Below are 25,981 nucleotides of genomic sequence, written 5' to 3' on the forward strand. Positions count from 1 at the left end.
TTAGAAATGGCCAAATAAAGTGCATCTTTATCCAACACAGTTGAGGTATAAAATAGAATAGTACTTAACTGAATCAGCATGAAATTTTACTCGACCGTGTGAAAAAAAAAATAAAAGACTAATCTGCTGCGGAGTCCAAAGAAGGCCTAAAGTAAGAGTTGCTATGCTTGGTTGGGAGTCAAAGAACTAAGCTCCAGTCGGTGTGGAAAATACAGATCTACTTGCACATGACACTGCAAGCTCAAGGCGCCATTGTCATGATCAGGTATCATCAGTGGGTGATGCAAAAATATAGACGCTCCCCTACTCACGACCATTCGACCTACGCAAAACGGTAGATAAGATCATTTTTTTCGGATGTCGAAAAATATCCAGACATTGCTGTAAGTTAGATTTTGTATTGTGTGTACCTTTTCAGAGTAGAGGACGTTACTGTAGTGCTTCTTTCCGCTGCTACCAGCGTGTGGCGCTGTGAGTGGTCACCAGCATCCACCCCAAAGAAGAAATCCGGCTTCTACTTCCTAGTTCATGTGTGAACATTCTATACTGTATCTCCAGCGCGCAAAAAAGTTGACATTTTTATTCTTCAAAATCTCGTGAATCTATTCGATATGGTTGGTGTAAAAAGGAGGCGAGCTGTTTCTTTTGAAATGAAAGTGGAATAAGAAAGCTTGATGCGGTTGAGAAAATGGTTTGATCACTTTTTTTCGGCCACTCTCTAACACGGAGGAGGACCTCTTGAGCCTCGTCTTCCAAAAGTAAGTTAACTGAACTTTATTTATCTTTATAGTCATGTTTATTTGTGACGCCCTTAATCACAAGGAGTCTCGAAGGGCTTCACAGACCACAGAATGTCAACGCCTAATGTGTAGCTTTGTTTTTCAGTACTATGCTTTATCATTCAGCCTGCTTTGTAACGTTATAGAGCGTCTTATTTTATTAAAAATGTATTCTTCAGTTTCAAAACAATAAAGGTTACTTATACAAGACTTAAAAATACTTCTATAAACTAGAGCAACAAATTCAACTTACGAACGATGGCCATCTCGTTTGTAAGTTGGGAAGCGTCTGTATTGTTCCCTTTTGAGATGCAAGAGCCCGTTTTCATTGGTTTTAAAATGAATACAGGCGTGCTACGATACATAAGAAAGTAAAACTGATTTTAACTCGGGGGCCACACGCTAGAACAAACATTCTGTTGGGGGCCGGACTAGTAGATTAAAGAGAAAGAAAAAGAGATACAGAAATAAGAGAAAGAGGAAGGGAAAAGGAGAGAGGGCGGGACAAAGAAAGAGAGAGAGGAAGAGAGCGTGAGAAACAAAAGAGATAAAAAGAGAAGTCATGGGAGAGGGGCAAAGAAAGGGAACGGAAGAAAGAAATCCAAAGAGAAATAGAAAGACAGAAGGAGAGAAAAGAGAAAAGAAAGCGCGAAGGGTAGGGAGAAAGAGAAAAGGAAAAAAGGAAGTTAGAGCAAAAGAAGTTAAAAAGACACATAGAGAGAAAGAGACAAAGAGCAACAAAGGAAGAGAAAAAAAGACAAGAGAGTGAAAGAGAGTGGGAAAAAAGGGGTGGAAAAGAGGGAGAGAGAGAGAGAGAAAAAGAAATACAAGTACAGTGTCTTTGTGAGAGAAACCTGGCTATGGCAACATCAAGTTGACATATTTCAACCTGCAGCTTCTCTTGTGCTTCTCTGAGTGTTGTCTCGCGGGCTGGATTCAATCCCTTAGCGGGCCTAATCTGGCCCGCTGGTCGCCTGTTTGACACCTGTGATGTAGAGCAACCGAAAAGGAGTGCTACAAAGTAAAAAGAAAGATACAAATGACAGACTCAAAGCTACAAAACAGCATTATTTTTATTCTCATTTTTCCGCAAGATTTTTGGGGGTACCCAAGAAGGAAGATGACAGACAATCATGTCACTCCCATCTAGAATGACCTTCTCGTTGTTTAATATAAAGTACAGTATTTAAAATGTGATGGTTTTATGAGAGTTAATGTATTTTTGCTTATTATTCAAATATCTTCTTTTTACCACAAGGAGACGCTACATAGTACACAAACTCCCTTTGTAAAAAGTTAGACATTACAAGCCCAATTGTGTGTTGTAAATCCAATGACCCAATTTGTTTGTTTTTGCCAGGCGAGGAAGCTGTCGAGTACAGTACGGCCAATTTTCCTTTGGTAGGCACAAACAAGCCAAGCAACGGATCTGTCCACTTTTGACCCGGTTTAAAGATTTATTTTTTAACGAAATATTGTTAAAGTAAAGCAAGAGTCATGCTGTTTCTGTATTATGCGGATTTAGATACTTGTCACTTTACGTAAATATGAATGCAGTACGATTTTAGGGAGAAAAATCAGACTGCATGCGACTCTGGACACTATTCAAATACATCAAGCAATCAAGTTAAAGATGTATCTGATGACTTAGCATTCCCAGAATGCAATCATTTCAAAATGCATCTTGAGAGCCTCTGGCTGCATTGTCTTTTGTGCAGTATAGCCAACACTGGCAAATCGATGGCGTACATTTAGTGATTTCTGTACCAAAGATGAGGTCTACAGGCTTGGACGTAAGACAAAATCCTTCCTCCAAAAAGTTGAAGGAAACCCTGAGCTTTTGTTTTTTCAAATGCTAACGTGTTGATTAAGATTACAGTAAATGTTCCACAGGAGTAGGAAAGGCTTTCTCTCACCTTTCATCAAGAGTCACTTATCAAGGTAATCAGTGGTCGGCAACGTTTTTTGTACCACAGACCGGTTTTAAAATAGATTCTCACTGCCCGGCCTTCCAATAACAATAGATAACAAAGGAAAAGGTATTAGGTTTGATCTGATCATCACACTATTTTATACTCACGATACTACGGTGTACAGTGTTGTTTTTCATTACGTTGTGATGGAAAATTATGGGAAATAATTTAGCCAAAACAGCATTGTACAATGTGGCACTGTGAGTAAAAATAGTATGATAATAAGATAAAACCTAGTGCACTTACTTTGTCACCTATAATCCGGGTGGGCTTGTGTATTGGGGTCTGGGGTGCCCTCTTCCACCAGAGGGTGCCCAACGGGTTTGGAATTAGGACAGGTGTGTTTAATCACCACAAACCTGTCCCAAATTACCCCAAGCCTTCATAAGGACATTTTGATCAAGTTATCTTAATTGTTTACCATCAATAACACCATCCAGACCGCCGTCCACTTTTTCCAGTTCCATCTAAGTTTGTGAGGTGTGACTTTTGTTTTCCATTTATTACTGTTGTTTTCAATCATATGTTTGTTACTTTTTGTAGGATTTTGTGATAAAATACTTTTTATTGAGAACCTCGCCTTGGTTTCTGCTTCTGCATTTGGGTCCACTGTAAAACACAATTTGTTGGCTGGGAATAAGTGGTCTAACGGCCATAATCCTGGTTCGATTCGTGCTGCGTTCAATGCTGAGCAAATGAGGTCAGAGATATTTATTGACTGATCAATCATTGCTCAATTACAATACTGTTAAAACCTTGGTGTAGCGTGCGCCCAAATTACAGCTTAAATAAAGTGGTTGTATACACAAATACATTTGGTATAGGTGAAAACGGCGTAAATTTTTCTTATTTCTGTGCGCCACAGTGCCAAACGACCCCATAGCCCAGTACCGGTGCGCGACCCGGTGGTTGTCGACCACTGAACTAGATCATACCCGTAAATGATGAATGTTACGCTCCTCCATTTCTGGAATGTGTGCGTGGCGTTGAATGCCTGAAGTGGAAAACCTGGAGACTTTTAATCAGACTGCGGGCCTTGCTGGACGTTTTGGTCCTGTGATTTAAGTTTTTGGTTCTGCAGTGCAGCCAAGGCCTGGAGGTGCTGCCGCTGGGCCTGTCTGGCTTTGTTGTACAAGAAGACTCCGACGAACACGAGGAAGGTGCCGGTGGCACTGAGAATGGTCATCTGATTGCTGAACACAATGACGCTCAACCACACCGAAAGGGCGTGCTTCACCGTGCTTGCCACACTGGACGACAAAGGAGGGAAAGAATGGGGTGCCGGGGGGTTAGTAGCACGCTCATTTTGTTGCAAAATTTGTCAAACAGAAGCAAATATTGGTGTAAGAAAACTTTAGAGCGGGGTCTCGCCTTCCCGTGTGATAGTCGCACGTTGTTTTTGTCCTTACATGCTACTCTGGAGGTTAAGCCAGCTTGTGATAACGCCAGAGAGCCATCAACATTTTAAAGGACTCACCCAAGCAAACACCTCTTTGACGTGTTGCCCTCTGCTAGACGCTACTGGTCCCTTAAAGCAAGTACTAACAGGCTCAGAGATAGCTTGTTCCCTAGGGCCGTCACTACCCTAGACAAGCGCGTAAAACTGTGAAAAATATATATCTTGCGTCTCTTTTGGAAATTTCTGCTACATGTTATTGAGCTGGATGGACAGGCAGATGAGTGGGTCGCACGTACCGGCACAGTAATGAGGTCATGGGTTCGGATCTAGCTACCAGCCTTCCTGTGCGGAGTTTGCATGTAATTGGCTGGTCCAAATTGTCCCTAAGTGTGAATGAGCGAGTGAGTTGTCGGTGTCTGTGTGCTCTTCGACTGGCTGGTAACCAGTTCTGAGTGTCCCCTGCCCAATGGGCTCCAGCACCCACACGACCTTCCTGAGGATAAGTGGTGCAGATAATGGATGGGTGTTGTTGCACTACCTTTCACTGCACTAATATTGCAACTTAGGCCAGTTTCTAAGCACAGTGTAAATATTTTCTCCCATTTATTCTGACAGTCTTTTGTATTATTTTCTCTTTTAAGTGTTTATAACCTGTTTAACATGGATTGCCATGTCTCATCTTGTTACAGTTACACTACGTTGTTATCAATGACAATGACAACAATTAAATTAAATTACCAAAATAATATTGTAGGCTTAAGCCAGTGCTTCTCACATCTTGAATACGACATGATAGCGCCATAGTGGGGAACAGCAAAATGCCGTCCTCACGAGCTGTGTGGTCAGAATGCTCGTCTTTTCAGTGCTCACTTCATATTTGGTAAGGCGCTTTAGCTTCTTCCTTTTTAAAATAGACTTCTGGTATCAAGCAATGTGTGGTCAACCATTTTTATTAGAAACGAGAATTGACTTTGTATACTGCTTAGCATGAAGTCACAATTGTATGCAGACATGAACTCCCCAGTCCAAGGTGATTTTATGTTTTAATTTATGGAGTGTTTTAGAGAATAAACAGAAGACAGCTTATTTTTGCTGATCCAATTAGTGACACTGATCCACGAACCGAGTTAATAGCATCCGATGCACCCTTAATTTCAGCCTGCATTGATGATTCAAAAGTGAAAAACTAAAGGGATTGCCAAACCGATTTTTTTTTCAACTAGGCAAACATGTAGAGTTCCTCCCCACAATTATGCAAACAAGTTGCAAGATGTTCCAAGCGCAGGTGACTCAAGAAATATAGACCCATCTGGCTTGTTTTCTGTAGAGCTGCGACGCCATTAAAGGAACACAACACTTTCAACATGGCGAATTCAATTAACAGAATAGGAGAGACAGCTCCGAAAGCACTGTACCTAAAGGTAACGGGAGAAATGCGTCCCATGAGAGCGTAGGCGGTGACACTCTGCAGGTGGAACAGGCCGCCATTGAAGACCAGCAACAAGACGATGTCGCGACTGAAAGTGAGTGTTTGGCCGCTCTTCTCACTTTCTGGCGTTTCCTAAAAAAAACAAAACAGGTTTAAGTACATTTTCTTTCCAAACCAGCATGGTACTGTTAATTTCCTCTGAGACCTTTTTACAGGAAAGCTTTTGCCCCGAGGTGACAAAAGGTTAAGATTCACTGCTGCTTTACTTATAAAAATCAGCTTCCACTACCTAGGATACCAAAGGCAAGAATGTAGACACGGAATTCAGAGTGACATATGTGGCTGATTCAACTTTTTGCAGCGTTTGCCCTTTAGAAAATACCTATCCTCTATTCATATGTGTACATTAAAATGGACTATAGTTTTTTTCAGCAAAAGAGCATACTGGTTCCACTACATTTCATGATACCATAAAAATAATGTGTAGCAAAACAACAGAGATGAAAGGAAACTTTCTAACCAAATGTATTAGATTACTAAGACCATACAACATAAAGTTCAAACTTAACCTGCAAATAATCGAAAGCAATGGAGAAAACCTCAATGTTGAGGCCAAGTATAACACTAAACACACTGCTGTGTCAATTTTTTAAAGGGAGACCATCTAATACTTGATCCATATATGTCACTGCATTGTGTAGTGCAACCAAACCAAGTGCTACAAATTAAATTAATGACGTTTTCATACCACTGGGGAGCACTAAATAATACGGAATGCCCCTTATAAGAGAACATTGTCTCTGTTTCTTTGGAACACATACTCTTGTCTTTTGGGCTGCTTTTTAATTGAATGACCTACTTTCACCAGATTGTGTGAAAATAAAATAAAACTTTTTGGGGTTTGTTTTGTTTTTTTCTCTTTACTACATAGTAGTAATATATAGTGCTACGAGGGCCTCGTTAGGTCCACAAGCTACTTATTTACCTTCTCACAACACCTTAACAGGAACATTGAAACATTGTAAATATGTAAAGAACACCGTGGGGATTTTTTTTTAAATCTGACATTCCATTTACTAATGAACAGCTCCTATACACTCACTAATTAAGACTGATTAAGCAATGGTTACTGCTGGGCGATCACTGAGGAAAAACTGTTGATGTTCTTTTGCTCGTTTTGCCCATCACAGATGTAGTATCTGCAAATCATAACCGTTTCTGACGACATCTATAACCGACCTACCAAGAGGAAAATCCAGGCTGGAATCAGCATGATGATTGCTGCTGCGCTGGTGTAAAACTGCAGTTCTGGGGGGCTGAAGCAACACACACAAAATGAGGACAAGCACAAATGTATCAATTCACTTGCTCATTCAATGCAATTTACCTGAATTTATAAGTGTCACCACTCAACAGTTTCTTGGAGAACACATTCTGTAAACTGAAAAGAGAGGGAACGAGTTAAGTGAGAACCAATACTTGATGGGCAGCGGTGTTACCGTACCAGTCCATGATGTTGGTGGACAGTGCGGCGGAGAAACCGAGCAAGTTGAAACTGAGCTCTGTGGCTGTGCAAAGCGCCAGACCCGCCATGACGGGGAACAGGGAGAGGTTCACCCACAAACCTGCATTCAAATAAGGACGGTCAAAACTCAATGAGGACCTAAAACAGTGTTAGAAGAAAAAGTCTATGGTGAGCCAGGGTTTAGATGGTCCCGCCAGTCTCATAAAATGGGATGATCAAAATATATAACATTTTTAAATATACATAAATGCAAAGTTAATCCGATTAATGAAAATGCATTTTAGATGGCTCATTATATAAATGATCGCAAACTCCATGGTGTGTCTTTGTGCTCTGCATCTGTCAGTCAACCCGTGCATGTGGGGGTTTGTCCTGCACCACCTGCACTGTGATTAGAAGGCTTTCCCCAACTTTAACAATTTAACAATCTATTCTCTGCTACGGGGAAGAAAGGTGTAAAGCCGAGCGTTCTGTGCAAAAAACCTGACCAGCGCCTCATTGCAATGACCGGGTTTCAAAAAAGCGTATAAACACAGCGCTGCCATTGCAAGTAATTTTAAAAATCGCTCAAAGCAGGAAAACGTTTGGTGGACACGGGCACTTACTGTAGCTCAAGAGTTGCACATTACAATAACCTCCTGAAAACCATTGCAGAAGAACCGGCAGCTTGGTATAGCAGCAATCACAAAAGCAGTGGTACTTGTATTTAATACTGGAATTTAAAAAAAACACCAATATGAGTATTACATTTGATTCATTTCAAACTCATATTAGTGATTTGGTTTTTTTTGTCTAATTAGATTACGAGCTTTTTTGTAGTCTGTGAAGCCCTTTGAGACTCCTTGTGATTAAGGGCTATATAAATAAACATGACTTGACTATTAAATTCCTGTCTCACATACCATGTTTTCAGATTCAGATTTACTTTATTGTCATTCGTGTACACGTGTATAGAGAACGAAATGTCGATACATCTGACCCGCACAGGTTCTTTGAACGTCAGCCGGGATAGATAAGATTAACCATGTCTTCGTCAGAATTTTAGCGCAGCAGTTCGTCATCTCGCGGTTCGATGCCACTTCCAGTTGTTAAATGTGGGTGTAACTTGTATGCTGTGTCATTGCCTTTCATAAGAAGGGTATTTATGATTCAATAGTTAAAAACGGCACACATTCATCATAGATCCAGCTTCTTGACTTTGCTCTACAAATGCAACAGATCTATGCGTTTGAATTTAAAATGTACAAGACTTTCTTCTGGGGGAGTATGCTCCTAAAAGCCCCTAGACTGTCTACCCACCAGGGTCTGACTAAATTCTATACAACTAAAACAGCAAATCGTTTGCATAGGGTCAACACAGTAACACCTTTACATTTTATACTACTAATTCTTAAAATACATTTTTTAATAAAACTCATTAAACTAGTCAACGCTTAGTAAATATCACAATAAAAAAACTCCAATGAGTGTAGGATTTGACTTGAAAGAAACATCTCCTGGATGCAACTGGGACGCATCATCAGTGATGTATCCTGAGTGAATTGAGTGTTTCGGGTCTTGCAACATCAGACACTCTCGCCCAGGTGACCCAGCCGAGGTTGATCAGGCCTCAACTTGCATCCCAGTAGCAGTCCACAGATCTGCCCTATTGAGCCGAAGCCACCTGGTGGCTTTTTCTGCAGCTTCACTAGCGGATTTATTGACTTTCTTCTTGGCTGCCCCTGTCACACCCAACCGTCCTAGGACTTTGCAGTAAGATCGTCCAGCAAAACCCCAGCAGCCGACCTCTATTGGCTCAAAGAAAACTTTCCAGCCCCTGCCCCTGCACTCCTCCACCAGCTACTGGTGCGCGTTTCCTTTCAAGTCAAGTCATTTTTATTTGTATAGCCCTTAATCACAAAGAGTTTCAAAGGGCTGCACAGGTTATTGCACTGACTATTATTACAGACTGTTATTACACCATCCCCTGATCTGACACCAACATGAGGGCAAGGAAAAACTCAAAAACCTCAACATGAGGAAAATGAAGAAACCTTGAGACGGGACCGCACATGTGGTAATCCCCCTTTCAGTATGACCAGGCTGCAATGGATGTTGCACTTACAGATAATACACAGATATTGTCAACAAAAAATATAGGTTATTCATATGCTATAGAGTAGAAGTGTGTTTTAAGCTTAGATTTAAAAATTTCCACTGAGGTTGTAGATGGGGATCTCAGGGGGAAGAGCATTCCACAGCACCGGTGCCCGGATGGAGAACGCTCTTGAACCTGCGGAACTCTTCTTGGCTCTTGGGATCAACAGTAGACCAGTGCTTTCAGAACGAAGGCTGCGGACCGGAACTTTGGCTTCCTCAATGCGCTCTTCCCACGGGACTGTGAGCTCCAGCATGATCAGGTGTTTTGAAGTCTCAGAGGTGATTATTATGTCTGGTCGGAGCGGTGTAGCTAATATATGCTGGGTGAACCTTAGCTGTTTCCCAAGGTCGACATGCAACTGCCATTCAGAGGCAATGTGGAGGAGTCCTGATGTCGTCTGTGCACAAGCTCCGGGTTTCTCTCCTGCCTTGATGAAATTGACTGCCTTGCTTGTGGCTTAATGGTGTTTAACCCTGTTGACTGCTAGGGCAATGCACTCAGCAAATGCTTTCAGAACCTGGTCATGGTGCCAGCGATAGCGACCATCAGCCAGGGCCTTTGGGCAGCTGCTGAGGAGGTGTTCCAAAGAGCCTATTCCAGAGCAAAGGGGGCTGTAGGGGGTTTCGCTCACTCCCCACACATGAAGGTTTGCTGGGCTTGGTAGGGAATCGTAAACTGCCTGCAGAAGGAACCGGACACGGTGGAGGTCTGCTTGCATGATGCTTGACCAGGTCACTTTGCGCTGTAATGTGTTTTCCCACCTTGTTCATGCTCCCTGCTTCCGGAGTCCGACTGCCCTGCTCCCCCGCTCTTCCTCCACACCTGCTCGAACCTCTTCCTGGCGAAGATGGTGTCTCTCCTTCCCTTGGGCTTGACTCACTTTGGTCTTTGGAAAGAAGCCCAGACCTGCTCTCCACAATGCCAGGACCCCGACCAGTGTCATCTGCCTCAGTCGTGACTCTGTCACCTCCAATTCCTTCTGAGCTCTCCACTTCCTTCCGGTTCTCACTTCAACCACAGCTGATGACACCTTGCTGTCCTTGGAATCCCTGTACTGAAGAGCTTCTCTGGTATCTAGTACGTGCCACCTTGAACTCCAGGGTAGCTGGACAGTATTGCTTGTCCCGTACAAAGCAGCGCTGGCAAGGCTGTGGGAAAATCCCAGCCACTTCCGGAGAAGGCTACTGATCTTCCTTTCGAGGATCTCCACAGTTGATACCGGTATTGTAGAGACCAAGAGAGGCCACAAGACTCTGGGAAGAATAGAGTGCTGGTAGATCCAGGCTTTAAATCTACCAGGAAGGCCGGACTTGTCCACCTTGGTGAGACAGATTGCCAGTTGTTTAACAGACTCTTGGATGGCAGCAGAGTCTTTCAGCGTTGAGTCAAAGAGTTTCCCCAGGCTCTTAACTGGTTGTTGCGAAATGGTTGGTATCTCAGTTCCAGAGATCGAAAACATGAACTTATCCACCATCTTCCCCACTCTTAAGAACCATGGATCTTGACTTTGAGGGCATGAAGCTCATCCACGCCCATGTTATGAGTCTCTCCAAACCCTGCAGGACCCATCTACTCAGCGGGACAGACGTTGTGGTGATGGTAATTTCATCCATATATGCTCTTATGGGCCCTCTGCATCCCACTTCTGCGGCTTTGACTACCATGTTCATTTCAAAGCAAAAAGGGTAACGGATATAGTACAACCCGTTATCATGCCTTTTCCAAGGCGATGGCAGTCTGATGTTACTGACCCGGAAGTGATAAAACAATATGATGATTGTTTTGATACCTGGAACCTGACGTATGGGTCACAAAGCAAGTGCATACAATGTTCGAGTTACCAAACAGTCCATGCTATTGAGTTGCCTAGTAAACCTCCATTTTGTTCCTTCAAAATTCAAGTAAGTTTTTAAATATGAGTGGAGGAGCAGTACCAAGTGAGAAGCCAAAAACCTACCATTTCCAAATGGAATGCGAGAAAGACTTTTTTTCAGTATGTCATTTTCAAAACACGTTTGCTTAATCTGCCAGACTAGCATTGCTATTCCAAAGAATTGAAATGTGGAGCGGCATTTGCAGACTGTTTCCTTTTAAAAGTGAGCTGAGAAAACGAAAGGTAAAGGAACTCAAGTCACAGTCATCGGGGCAGCAGCCATTTTTCTAACAGCTGACCACAAAAGCGAAGGCAGCTACCTAAGCATCATTCTCACGGACACTTCGGGGACTTACAGAAGAAAAGTGCCCCAACATGAGGAACTGTGCGACCTACTTGACTGCATTATTCAGCTCAATTTCTTTATTCAAGTGAGCCTTTTCCAACATTTTAGATTATTAGGTCTCGATACATTTCCACAATGACTAATGGTCATTGGGAAGTGTGCTTGAGGCTGGCCATCAGCAGCTACTGTCCAGTCTACGCACCCCTGGCTGACTCCATTCAGTGCAAGACATCAAAGTAAAGTAATGACATATAAAATGTACTGTATTGAAAAATGTGGGCTTGTGCAGTTTTGCAAGATACATCATCATATATGGTATAAATATATGAAGAATAACTGAAAGTCTGATTTTTGGAGATTCTATATTCCAAAGGTTATCTAAATTAGTTTAGTTATCATAAGAGACGGCTCAGCTAAAAAGTCTCTGTAGTGCGAAGTGGAAGGAGAAGAGGACGACGAGGTGAGCGGAGAAGATGAGGTAAAATTTTGGACTATTTGATAAAGTTTCAGGAGCGAGCAGAGAGAGTGGGAAAGGTGAGATGGCACAACATTCATTTGGACAGGTAACTTAAAATTAGTTTTACCTGGTTATATCAGTATCAGAAATTATTTTCCCCCCATTTTATTAACACTCCACTTATTGAAACATGAATATTTTGTTTGTTTGTTGTACATGATTCAATTGTTTGTTTGTACATGATTCAGATTGAATCGTTTCTTGTACATGATTCAATTGTTTGTTTGTTTGTACATGATTCAAATTGAATCGTTTCTCCGGCGCCGTCACGAATGGCAGCCACTCCAGCAGCTCCCGTGTTATTTTCGATTGTTCTCGATTGTTCTCAGCTCGGGGATGCTGCTGGAAAAGTGAATTTCCCTTCGGGGATGAATAAAGTATCTATCTATCTATCTATCTATCTATATTTGGCTTTTTTTTTTCGATAATTGATTCGTTGTTGAATAATCCATTAGTCCTTGTACATCTACAAATTAAGTTTGCCCAGAAATTGATAGTAAATGTTTACAGTACACAGAGTCATGTTTACTGTATTTCTGTAGCCCTAAATCATAGAATAATCTTAAAAACAGTTGACTGGAGTCTAAGAGAAATGAGAAACCTCTTTGGCAGACGTTTCTTGACAAGTAGAAAGTATGCTAGCATCTGTAATAAATACAATGGAATCTAAGTCAAAACTTACCAAAGAATGTGTTTAATGAACCTGTCGTTAAGGATGATCAGATGCACTCTGAGAAATCATCCAATTTCAACAAAATAAAACATATTTACGATTATAAATGACTGTATCTAGTAGGTCTAATAATATTAAATGCCGGTAAACTACATGACACAAGGCATAATTAACCTGTTGTGGATCCACTTTTTAAAGTGGTGTGTGGTGAGAAATACAAAATACAACTTTCTAAGGATAGAACACATCTGAACCAAACATTTTAATAATGGTAATAATTACAATAATAATAATAATAATAATAATTACAATAATAATAGCATGGAAAGCACTTTAATTTGTCCTCATAACAAAACAAGTGTTCCAGGGTAATTGTTCTTCTGCTAGTTTGTAGCGTGAGGTTTTGTTTCCATTTTAAAAAGGAACTCTCAGGTCTACTCAATTAAAAAAGAACATATGTCATGTATGGGTGCAAAATTAGTTGACAATGTAAAAAAAAAAATGAACAAATACTCGACAATGAATACCATTGTCTATTATTCTCGTCAGACATGTTTTTCCAGCAGAGTGAAGCATCACACATGAACGTAACTGCTGATGAGAGTTGCTTATGCGCAATCGGTGACATGCAGAAATGGAGGCATCAACATTAAGTACGCCTACCAAAACATCTAAAGTTTGCGAGTATTTTAGCCTTGATACAGCGAATGAAAAGACTACTAGCAAAGATCGCAAATCAGACACTGTGCATCATGGCAGTAGCTCAGTGACGCACCAACATTTAAAGAGAACGCATGTCCGACAGTTGGACAAAACAGTGTCTCGGTAAGATTCAAATAAAATTCAAGCCAATTTGGTTTTGATGACATTTATTGTACATTTTATACACGTCTATTTCTCTAGTAAGAGAGCTTGAGCGTTATGCCAGATTGTGCCTGACAAATGTGTTGGAAATTAATTAGTCAGGAAAAAAAAAACGATTACCAACGACAAAGGTCAGTTGTTTAAAAAGTTTGATTTTAAACTGTCGAGAATCGTGTAGTACTTTTATTACAGACTTTGCAATTGACTAGCCTGCTGCTGCAGAGGACGAACTAGGACCAATCGGCAGAAAAACGTGAGGCTGGCTGACCAAAAACATGCAGTAAGCAGCCAGGATAACTGCGAGCCACGGCAGCAACAAACACAAACCCAGCCGAGAGAACAAAGAGCACGGCCGGCTGGCCAGCTAGCCGACTTTGAACGGGGCTAACCAAGACCAAACAAAACTGGAAGCTCACGGGGAACTATCTGGAGGTAGAGCTCTCATCTTGGGATCAAGAGGTCGCAGGTTCGATTCCTGGCTCCTCCGTGTTATATGTCAAAGTGTTATTGGGCAAGACACTGAATCCTTAAGGCCCCCAATAAGCAGGTAGGCGCCTTGCATGGCTGACTCCCGATTGGTGTGTGAGTGTGTGTGTGAATGGGTAAGAGTGAAGCAAATTGTAAAGCGCTTTGGGAGGTCTTCATTGACTTGAAAAGCGCTATGTAAATGCAGACCATTTCCCATTCACTACTGATTGTACTTCCCAAAATGCACATAATACTCGTTTTACTTACTGATCTACTCCTGCCAATGAGCCCGTTCTTGGTTTAGAGGCATAAGAAATGTTTACTTGATTTTATTGATTTATTTGCCTGTTGCTAAAATGGACAGAGGTAAGTTTGTTTTTCTGTTTAATGTCTTTTCAATGTTCGACAGTGCCTACAAGCCTGCATGCTCTGCAGACCTTCCACAAAGAAAACATAGAACAAATGACGGGTGGATTGAAGAAAAAAAAAAAGGTCAGCGTGAAAGAAGCCTAGTCCGCCCTGGACCTGACGTATTAATTGATACTTTGTGCCCGGGTCCTGGCTGGTGCCTAAAATATCACCGCTAACAACACAACCCCCCCCCTCTTCCCTAAATTTGAACATGACCGACCTGTATACTCTCCGAGAATCAATCTGGACATGATGACAGTAAAAAGCGGCGCAGAGCTCTTCACAGTCTCTGCAAAAGACACGGCCACGTTTTTCAGGCTAACCAAGCCCAAGACCACCGTAGTGAACCTGGAAAAGAGGTAAAGTGGAACCTCGGTTTTCGAACGCCTCTCAGTTCGAACAAATCGGTTCTCGACCAAAAATTTTGAGAAATTCTTGCTTCGCTTTTCGTTCAAAAAATCGGAGTTCGAACGCTGGTACGCTAGGGTGCGATGCTGAGCGGCGTACGGGTGGATCAGCCCCTAATTATGCCTCCGAAGAAGGTCAGTGCAAGCAGGACAGGTGAAAAAAGACAAGTTGTTCGTAAAACTATTGCCTTTAAGAAAGACATAATAGCTAAATATGAAAGAGGTGTACGAATTTCCGATCTTGCTAGTTAATACAGCATGGCTAAATCTACTATCAGTTCGATAGTAAAGAATAAGGAGGCTGTGAAATCGAATGATGCGGCTAAGGAAGTTAGCGCTATAAGCAAGCAACTGCCGGAAGTTTTGGAAGAGGTTGAAAAATTTTTGAGGATTTTTCTCTCCCCACCGTCCACCACAAAGATAAGAAATCCTATTCATAATTCTTTTTTTTAATTTTTACACGTTCATGTTAGCGTAATCTTTGTACGGAAGATTAGGCTAACGCGAACGTACGATTAGCCTGGGTTAGCTTCATGTTTACGTTCATGTTAAACATTAAGGGTGTTGGAACGGATTAAAAGGATTTTACATTACTTTTAATGGGAAAAACGATTTTCTGTGATCGACCAAATCGGTTTTCGGAACGGATTATGGTCGAGAACCGAGGTTCCACTGTATATATATTTTTAAAACTCAGCTCGACGGTTGACGAATGAGTCATAATTACTTCCAGTTCCTCCAATCTCAACATTTTCTACCAATCTCTTACTTATACTGAAATACTGATACAGCCAAGTTTAATTGAAAAAGGCCACATGTGAAAGTCACTGTCAAATTCAGAAAATAGAAGCAGTATAATAAAAGCGAATAAGCACTGTTGGAAATAAAGCATAAAGGCTATTTGAACTCAGTTGGGCATTGTTAACACACATTTAACAGAAGAAATATGGAAAATATTTAACCTCAAACTTTAAGGACAATTTACACCATGCCATCTTTCTTTAAGAGAGAAAAATAAGATCAAGAACATGTTGAAGAATGTGGGGGGGCTGGTGGTTTGGCTAATGAGTTCCATTTCAAATAAACTAACTATGAACTGTTACTAATTTCTGTTTTTCAGTGACGCTCCCCAAAACTGCTTAGGGGAACTCACCTCATCAGTCCCACGAAAAGCATGATCATGATGAAGTTGGGGGGATACTCGTTCCTGGACTTGTGCTGGTAAAGGCAGCAGGGCACAAACATCTTGAGGAAGCCAATAATGGTGGTGGAGAGCATCTGAACAGCGCCTTTGCCACAAAAAGGAAACGTGAGAAGAAAATTCAATGAAGCTTCAGAGTTTGCCAAACTGACACGGACGTGGTCATGTAGTACCGAGCATGCTCGGCTGGCCCTCCAGCAGCGAGAGGATGTATTTGTTGAGGAATAGGGTGCAGAAGCTGAAGAAGTACCACAGGGCCAGGTAGGTGAGCGAGCGGCGGCTTAAGACCCCCGAGCCGGCCTTGATCACAGTCGTCTCCGTGACGACCACCTTCAGCACCTGATCACTGGGCAGGCTCTCGCTGCGAGCCAACACCACACGTTCCGGCCGAACGCGGGGCGGGAGAAGAAAACGCCATAGGGAGTGCCCACTTCTATTTTGTCCGGAGCCTGGCATCGCCCCGGAGGAGAAGGGAGTTGGCTTGGCTTGAAAACTGGAGTCGGACTTATGATAAAGGCATCTTCTGAGCAGTCAAGGAATGTTCTTTGCCTCCACTTGCATTGAAGACATTTTGGGATCGGGGCTTGTGGCCCCCTGCAAAAAAAAAAAAAAAACAATTGGCAATAAGTCACATTTATTTGTATAGCCCGCAGATCACAAAGTCTCAAAGGGCAGCACACAACAGCATAACAACATCCCCTGATCTGAAACCTGGGATGATGTTTGAATGGTTGACTGAGCCTATTTTAACAAGGAAAAACTTCCCCCGAAAAATCAGCATGAGGAAAATTGAGTGACCCCAGTGTCGCAGATTGTAAGGCAATTGGTACCGTATTTTCCGCACTATAGGGCGCACCGGGTTATAGGGCGCACCCCCAAAAAATATATATCTTATCTTCCATAGATGAGGCGCACCGGATTATAAGGCCCAACAATGGGAACGTCGACAAAACAGTCAGATGATTCAGTCAAACTGATTACCCCCTTAACATTCCCAAAGCTTGCAAAGAAGCAAATACGTGTCGTAGACACGTGCGGATGCGGTGTCCGTAGGATGTCACTTAAATGCGTCATTTCAAATATCATTCAGAAGGTTAAAGTCTTGGAATTCAAGAAATGCCAACCATTCCTTAGTTTCTATTTTCTTTTTCGCTCGCAACATTACTGTGCATATGACAATAAACACTTGGAATTGAGTTTGATTCACTCAACTTATCACAGCAACATCAAGATCGTTCTAAGACAAGATACCGGGAAAATATAAAGCCGCATAACTCACCTAAGTTCTCACGTTCAATAATGATACGTAACCATGGTCTTCTTACAACCGTGAGTGTAGTAAATCCAGGAGAGTAAAATATTTACAAATACAGACTAATGAAACATGTTTCTTTATGGCGTACTTTAGCAAGCTTGCCATTCAGTCATCTTTTTCGGCCAGTTGCAGGGTTTGTTTTGACCCTCTAGCGTATCCGGGGCTCCGAATAACTTCAGCCAATAGCAATCGATGTAACGGATGATTGACACATCTTTTTCGGCCAATTGCAGGGTTTGTTTTGGCCCTCTAGCGTATCCAAGGCTCCGAATAACTTCAGCCAATAGCGATCGATTTAACGGATGATTGACACATCTTTTTCGGCCAATTGCAGGGTTTGTTTTTGGCTCTCTAGCCAATCCGAGGCTCCGAATAACTTTAGCCAATAGTGACTGATTCAAATGATGATTGACACATTGGTTAGGAAATGAAACGCCGGTATATAAATCCCAGCATACACCGCGGACTACTCCACGCTCGGGGGAAAATCGAGTCGGCGGCTGTTGCGTAAGTTGCGAGACCTTGCGAATTTGATATTGAGCCATATATAAGGCGCACTGTATTATAAGGCGCATGGTCAGCTTTTGAAAAAAATTAAAGACTTTTAGGTGCGCCTTATAGTGCGGAAAATACGGTAATTCCCGGTAAAAAGTAAGTACGACACATGTATAAAGCAACAATGGAAGGGCTTTTCCATTAAGCTTGCTTGATTAAATTAAAAGGACAGAATGCAATATTTGACCACTACCTGTCGCTTCATTTTGTCATGCAACCGAAAACAAGAGCAACAAAGATTACAAACTATAGATACAAAGTGACCAAAACACAATAGTTTCTTGTCATTTTTCATGCCCAGCTTTTAATAAAAAAAAAAGTTAAAATAAAAAATAAAATAAGAGAAAAAGGATTCAAAAAAGAAAAAAGAAGCAAAGTGAATGAAAAGGCACAAGATAGAAAGAAAAAAGGTAACAAGAAGAAAACAAGAAGAAAAAAATAAAATAAAATAATAAGGAAAAGCGAGAAGAAAAAGAGAAATGGGAAAAGGAAAAAACAAAGGGAAAAAAGTGGATAAGACGGATAAGAAAATGAAAAAAGACCGAGAATACAAGAAAAGACAAAGAAAATAAGTTTAAAGGGGGAGATAAAAAGAGGGGGAAAAGGAAACAGAATTAGAAAAAAAAACAGGTATGGTTTTATGGAGGTACCCTTAGCAGCAAAACAGTCGACAAACATCTTAGCTTACTCTTTGTTATGTTTTGTCAAATAAATGCAAATTCTCCACCCACAAGTTATTAATATAATGCAAATTTATATTATAGCATAGATACAGGAACTCACCATTTAAATTAATATGTGATGACGTACCTTCAAACAAACTAAGCTTTTATAAATATTCATTTATATATATTTATTTAACATTTATTTTATTCAACAGGGATATGTTAGTCCTCCTAGGAAACTAAAAGGTGATATTTTGTTTGTCACAAACGTAACGACTCAAATTAAATTATGGGGCAAAACCATTTTTTTCTCACGAAAAAATACTTCTTATCGTCTGCTCTATGGGAAAAACATTTTTCCTTGAGATTGAAGATATATAATATTTCCTCAAATATCAATCCCTTCTCTATCACTTATCAAGGGTCAGGTCGCAGGAGTAGATGCCTTAGGAGAGAAGCCAATAGCTGCAAATCCCCAGCCACTTCGTCGAGCTCACATGACTGCGTGAGAAATGAGAAATGCTTGGGACCACCTCCCGACAGGGGCGACCAGGAGGCATCCTTACCAAATGCCTGAGAAACCTTGACTGACACCTCTCAATGCAGAGGAGCAGCGGCTGTACAAAGAGTGCCTCCCGGACTGATCCAGCTTCTCACCCTATCTCTGGAGGAGAGCTATGTGGAAGAAACTCGTTTCATCCACTTGTATCCAGGATCTTGTTCTTTGTGTCACAGTTCATGACCTTAGCTGAGGGTAAGAAGGTAGATCAACTGGAAAATTGATCTGCCGGTCGATACCCAGCTCCACCCTGCTCTCACTCATGAGCAAAACCCCAAGATACTTTAACTCCTCAACTTGCAGGATCTCATAACCAATAGCAACACATCATCTGCAAAAAGGGGAGATGCAATTCAAAGGCCCACAATCCAGACCACTTTCAAGCCACAGCTGCACCTAGAAATTCTGTTCATAAATAACGCTAAAACGGATTCGTTTTAGAAAGGGTAGGCTTGGCGGAGCTCAACCCTTACAGGGTCTAAACAGCCCGGATCAGATTGTCCAGCACCACATACTCCCAGAGCACCCCCAGCAGGACTTCCTGAGGAATACACTAATGCGTTCTCCAAGTCAATAAAACAATTGAAGATTGGATGGGCAAACTCCCATGCAACCTCGGGGACCCTGGAAAGGGTGCAGAGCTAGCTGGTCCACCGTTCCATGGCCAGAACAAAACTCAACACTGTTCCTCCTGAATATAAGACTCGATTGACCATTCTCTCCAGTATATTTTGGCCCCCAAAAATAAGGTAACATTAACAGAATGACACATTACACTGCAGGGGTGTCTTAAAGTGGTGCCCGTGGGTACCAGGTAGCCCCTTAAAACTCCCGAGCAGCTCGCAGACAGGTTCTGTAAATATATCATCAGTGATGGGTCATTGTGATTTTCCAGGAAATTTGATTTCTAACTGGGATGATGTTTGAAAGGTTGACTGAGCTTATAATAATTACAACCTGGTAATAACACATTAACAACAAACTGTAACATGATATAGGTTTTATTCAAAGAAAAACTAATTTTGGTGATAGTTTTTTTCACATGACGGCATTAGCTCAGGAGGTGGAGCGCTCATCTTGGGATCAAGAGATCGCAGGTTCGATTACATGTCAAAGTGTCCTTGTGTAATACACTGAACCCCTAATTGCCCCTAATAAGCAGGTTGCCGACTTGCATGGCTGCTATTGGTGTGTGAGTGTGTGTGAATGGGTAAATGCGAAGCACATTGTAAAGCGCTTTCGGAAGTCTTCATAGACTTGAAAAGCGCTATATAAATGCAGACCAATATCAATAATACATAATCATCCCCATGAGACAAAGGAGATGGTTATTACATTTCTGTCTCAATAATTATGTCTTACTGCAGCCTGTGATTATAAACCTGCAAATTTGACTTTTCATGTGCACAAATAGCATCAAGAATTTCAAACGTTCTTTAGCCAACACGGCAAAAATGTTCATAGCATCATAAAGCTTTTATATGCACATCCAGAGTCTCACAAGAAATGCTATGCATTGTTATGCAGATGACATTCAACTGTATCTGCCGCTGGAGACAACTGGTCAGTTCAGTTGTAGAAATCTGGAGGCCTGCTTTACTGAGGTACAAAGATAGGTGTCACTTATTCTTTGCATCTTAACCCAGAAAAAACGGAGATGTTGATTGTTGGTGCAGCTCATTGTCGTGATTTGTTTTCAAACACTGCCCTGAACCTCTACACATGTCTGCAGGCTTGAGAGGGTTCTCCATCCGGGCCCCGGTGCTGTAGAATGCTCTACCTCAGGAGATAAACTCCTCATTGGACGTTTTTAAATCTAGACTTAATACAGACTTCTATTCGATAGCTTATGATCGATGCCTACATCATTTTTTTTCCTATCTTTTTCCGACTGCCTGGCTGAAGGAAAGCCTCAACGACTACAGGCCTGTCGCTCTTACGCATGTGGTCATGAAGTGCTTTGAGAGGGTAATGTCCCAGTACATCAAAAACTCCCTGCCACTCACACTGGACCCCACCAGTTTGCCTACAGGGCAAACCGCTCCACTGACTACGCCATGAACACAGCACTTCACACCGTGCCGAAACATCTGTACTACCGGGGGAGCTACGTCAGAATGCTCAGCCTTCAACACCATTATCCCGGAGATCCTGGTGGAGAAACTCTCACACCTAGGACTCTCTCCCTCCATCTGCCACTGGATAATAGACTTCCTCTCAAACCGCCCAGAGTCCGTGAAACTCGGTAACCACGTCTCTCCTACCCTACCACTGAGCACTGGCTCCCCCCAAGGTTGTGCACTGAGCCTCTTGCTTTTTACCCTCTACACTTACGACTGCTCACCGACCCACCTCACAAACACAATCATTGAGTTCGCCGACGATACCACCTTCATCGGCCTCATCTATGAAGGGGACGAGGCGGCGTACAGGGATGAGGTGGAGTCACTGTCAACGTGGTGTTCGAAAAACCGCCTCATACTGAACACCACAAAAACAAAAGAACTGATACTGGACTTCAAAAGGAATGGCAGGAATCCAGCACCACTCATCATAAAAGGAGATTGTGTAGTTAGAGTCCACTCTTTCAAATTCCTGGGTGTGCACATCTCCAACGACCTCTCCTGGTCTGCAAACACCAGAGCGGTGGTAGGGAAGGCCCAGCAGCATCTCCATTTCCTGAGAGTGCTCAGGAAAAATCATCTAAAACAGCAGCTGCAGGTGTCCTACTACAAAACCACAGTGGAGAGCATTCTAACATACTGCGTTACGGTGTAGTATGCTGGGTGCACAGCAGCAGACAGGAAAACACTCCAGAGGGTCATCAAATCAGCCAAGAAAATCGTCGGTTGCTCTCTGCCCAGTCTGGAGGACATCGCCTGCTCTCGCTACCTCAGCAGAGCAGAAAACACCAAAGGACTTTTCCCACCCCGGCCACCACCTCTTTGACCTGCTGCCTTTCGGCAAGCGCTACAGGTCACACAAAACAAAACCAAACAGACTCAGAGACAGTTTCTTCCCCAGAGCCATTACCACCCTAAACACACACCGCACAAAATACTGGAAACTCCCACTACCTCATACGAACGTAAAATGGTACTCATGCCTATGTTTCTTGCACAATGTTGACTGCACTATGTTTACGGCTCACCTTGCACAATGTTGACTATTTTTGCACCAAATGCATATTGCACAACCCTTACAATACCAAACTGCATTATGATACCAACTGTATGTAACATCCTACATGCCGACATTTCTTTGTGTAAATTATAACTATAACCTTATCCTCTTTTTTATAACCTTATCTTCTCTGTTCCTTTATCTTCTTGGTTTCTTTTATTCTCACTGTGTGATACTGCAGTGCCATGCCCAATTTCATTGTCACAATATGTTAACCCATTTTGTAACAATGACAATAAAGGTATATTCTATTCTATGAGGGAGAAAGACGATTTGAGATGAGTCAGCAGACAAGCATCTGGACCTGAAGCATGTTTGGACTATTTTACAGACTTGAGGCATCGTTGCTGTCATGCACTTTCTGGACAAATTTCAACATATTACCTAGTGTTCTCTTTTATTGATGTTCACGATGTTTTATGTACTGTTACCCAATGCTCAATCTATTGCACCCTGGTCATTCTGTAAGGGGGGTTACCACTTGGGAGGCCTCTTTTCAAAGTTTTTTTCCCCATGCTCAGGTTTTTGGAGTTTTTCCCTTGCCCGCATGTTGGTTTACGATCAGGCAACGATGTGATTGTAATCCTGTGCAGTCATCTGAGAGATCTTGTGATTAAGAGCTATACAAATAAATGTGACTCTACGGCGCTTCTCGCCCTTGCTCCAGAACTTTAACTTCTTCTCTCGCTTAATACGCCTTAACGTTCCGATGGCCTGCCAGCGGGCTGTCAGACTGTTAATAAACAAAGACGTTTGGTCTAGGGTGCGGCTTATACTCCGAACTATTGACACATTTTTAATGGCGATATAATTTCCAATGTTATTTTCACTCTAAAACGCAAGAAGATACTGACTTGCCACGTTGTCCCCATGTTCTTACCAACCGGGACACGGATGTTAAAATTTTGTTTTATTATTTGGAGAATGGGGGGGATTTTTTTCCAGATTTTCACTCGTCAGTAGGTGACCCAACTTTCCAATCCAACACTAAATGACAAGCGCCGAGCAGGGAGTCAACAAGTACCAATGTTTTAAGTCTTAGGTATCTGTCAAGGCTAAAGCCAGAGCCTAAAATTAATATGCGTAATGCAGCTTGGGATCCATTATTATGCGTGATTATCTTGTCAAAGTGTGCACAATCAGTTATTTACTTTTAGACAGAGCAGTCAAACATTTAAAACTCTTTCGCAATGTCTAAATATTGGCCAAAGTAAAATACATGGTTGCAAAGGTTTTAGAGATGTAAACTGGTTGTCTCCAAACAGCCACCTTTAGAAACGCGGTGACATACCTTTATTAAAGTGTGTAAATTATGTTTCGTTTTTGAGATTGTAATCAAATTTGACCAGGCTTCATGCTATTGTCCCAGCTGTTATCAAGCTTGGATGCTCACACTACACTCTTTTGCAGTCATGTGATTTAAAAAAAAAAACAACAAAAAGAGGAGAGAATAAAAACCTTCTATTTCAGTGTGTTCTAACTTAGATTACTCAATGTTAGTGGCACTTGTAGTGATTGAGTTTGGGACAAAACTTCAAAGTTTTACCTTTCAAAAGAGACCAAAACTGTCCATTTTCTCAAAACAGTTTGAGTACGGCATTCAATTTACTTTGGGTACGTCTTAGATTGGGAAACTGTGAAATACACATTGTGATTCAAACAATAAAAGACATAACACAGGCTTGTTGTCATGATCTAGAGATGATAATTTGTTTATCCTATGGATTGAAGAAGTGTCCTAAATTATTCTGGGGATTGGCCTTAACAAGATTTTGGCTTCAACTTGTGATTGTTTTTATCTTTTCAGGTGATTTCTTCATTTTGTGATGTGATGTTTGTTGTAATATGATTGAAACCAGAATAATACAACAACAAAAACGTGGTAAGGGTTAAAGAATGGTAAACGTTTCACAAAGTAAAAACTTTGATCTGATAAAACAGTATCTCCAATACCAAAGTCAAACTATTTCACAAGTTATAGAACTAATGTACTTAGTAGAAATGTTCAACATTGAGATTAAAAACATAACTCAATTCAAACAGATTGACTAACACTGCATTTTAAATAGTGAAGCCAAAAAGTGTTAAGAAAATATAATTATTACACATTTGCACCAACTCGGGGCATTTGGGTGCTATAAATGTATTCATCTTTAGTCCATTCTACGAACAACTTTGTTCGTGTCAAAAAGGATCTTTAACTACGTCAACATCTCGTTGAATTATTTTAGCTCCGATAAAGCAGGACTGGTTTGACTTTATTTTGAAGAATGTTCAATTTATGTGGACGATCAGAGGGAACTCAATAAACAAATTCGACCATTCTGTTGCGTTTCGCCATCTATTAACTATCGCTTTTGCTCATTCATTTCAACACGGCTTCGGCTGCAGACTAAACAATGCAAACACCGAGTACATGGAGACACAATTCAAAGTGCATTGACGATAATAAAACGTATTGGAAATAAGGAAAATAATGCAAACATGGATATAGAGGAAACAAATAAAATTACCAAGCACTGCTTGCTCCGTTATGGTGTTCAGCAAAACAAGCGAGAAGACAACAGGAAGTTGCACCCTGACGTTAGCTAGCAGCTAATGGGGGCAAAGGTAAAGAGGCAGAAGATTGAGCAAATGTTTTGTCAATTTTTAAAAAAATGACAATGAATTGTGTGGGCAACACTGCGGGTAGACAAACATTTTCTAATCTGCAGGAGATTCTCTTATCGCTGTGCTTGACTTTTGGACGTGGTCGTCATCAGCGTCAAGTTAATTATTTTAAGACAACGGCAACTGCCTCCAAATTAAAACTTGAGCATTAAACCTTGTATCAACTTAGTTTCGATTTTGAAAATTTGGTATATGATACTCACGTGAGATATAAATAAATATAATTGAGCTTTTAATTGGTGTGTATTTTTATTTTGATAAACCTTGTTTGACAAAAAATTACTTTAATTTTGTTGAAAATACTACTGTGTAAATCTCGTGTCATTAGAACAACTTTAGACTCGGATGTGACGCGTTCGGTCCTATATCTGTTATGTTTAAGATCAGTAACCGTTACTTTAGATTTGGTCTTTTAATGACCAAATGACAACCACTTATTCCAAACAATATATATTTCTTGAGGGGTGGGCTTCTTAATGATCATTTTTACCTAAGATTTGTTCATTTTTTGGGGTAAAAAATACTAACGTAATTTCCAGACGACAGTAATCTCTTAGGCTTGCATTCTAAAAATGTCCCGTGTTAGTCAAAACCCACAAAGCAGAAATCTTGATCAAATACTCGATTATACATCAAAACCAAAGAACGAACACAATTTACAGGCTCAAGCATGTGTTTAACAAATAAAAGTACTGTACATTATAGACTTTTTTAACAAATAACTTCTGTACTGTCAATTTATAATTTTAAAAATAATTTTGCACTAGGGAGCAGAAATTATTGAAAAAAAGCACCACAAAGGCTCTTCAAACTGGGCATTGTTAACTCATACATAAGAGAGGTTATTTATCTTTCAACTTTTTTCAAGGACACCATTATACATAACACACACCACACCCACACAAAAACCGCTGCGCCAAAAATCGGAAGAAAAATTGTCCCTTTGGGGGTCTTCATTCTTCCTTGTGCTTTTTAACACTTGCTTTGAGTTTCACTTCAAAATGCAGCGACATCTAGTGGTCAAATATT

General features: G+C 41.2%; 1 protein-coding gene across 1 annotated transcript; it reads right to left on the minus strand.

Annotated features, from left to right (window-relative positions):
* Positions 1 to 1,834: 1,834 nt before the first annotated feature.
* LOC148369589 (solute carrier family 35 member E2A) lies at positions 1,835 to 25,043 on the minus strand. The gene is made up of 10 exons (XM_088331675.1): positions 24,981 to 25,043; positions 24,796 to 24,877; positions 16,179 to 16,599; positions 15,958 to 16,093; positions 14,618 to 14,745; positions 7,085 to 7,205; positions 6,968 to 7,021; positions 6,824 to 6,896; positions 5,567 to 5,712; positions 1,835 to 4,002 (listed from the first exon to the last, which is right to left on the minus strand). Exons 3-10 carry the CDS (start codon positions 16,459 to 16,461, stop codon positions 3,771 to 3,773), a joined length of 1,173 nt encoding a protein of 390 aa, XP_088187801.1. The 5' UTR covers positions 16,462 to 16,599; positions 24,796 to 24,877; positions 24,981 to 25,043; the 3' UTR covers positions 1,835 to 3,770.
* Positions 25,044 to 25,981: the final 938 nt, after the last annotated feature.

Source organism: Urocampus carinirostris, chromosome 3, assembly GCF_059441175.1.
Source record: "Urocampus carinirostris isolate Australia breed hairy pipefish chromosome 3, RoL_Ucar_1.0, whole genome shotgun sequence".
NCBI lineage: Eukaryota > Metazoa > Chordata > Actinopteri > Syngnathiformes > Syngnathidae > Urocampus > Urocampus carinirostris.

Excerpts from the sequence above, each read along its gene's own strand:
- LOC148369589 (XM_088331675.1), bottom strand. The coding sequence starts at position 16,461 with ATGCCAGGCTCCGGACAAAATAGAAGTGGGCACTCCCTATGGCGTTTT. Across the intron at positions 14,746-15,957 it reads CTTTTCGTGGGACTGATGAG|GTTCACTACGGTGGTCTTGG; the intron begins GTGAGTTCCCCT and ends CCTCTTTTCCAG. Across the intron at positions 5,713-6,823 it reads CAGCCTGGATTTTCCTCTTG|GAAACGCCAGAAAGTGAGAA; the intron begins GTAGGTCGGTTA and ends TGTTTTTTTTAG.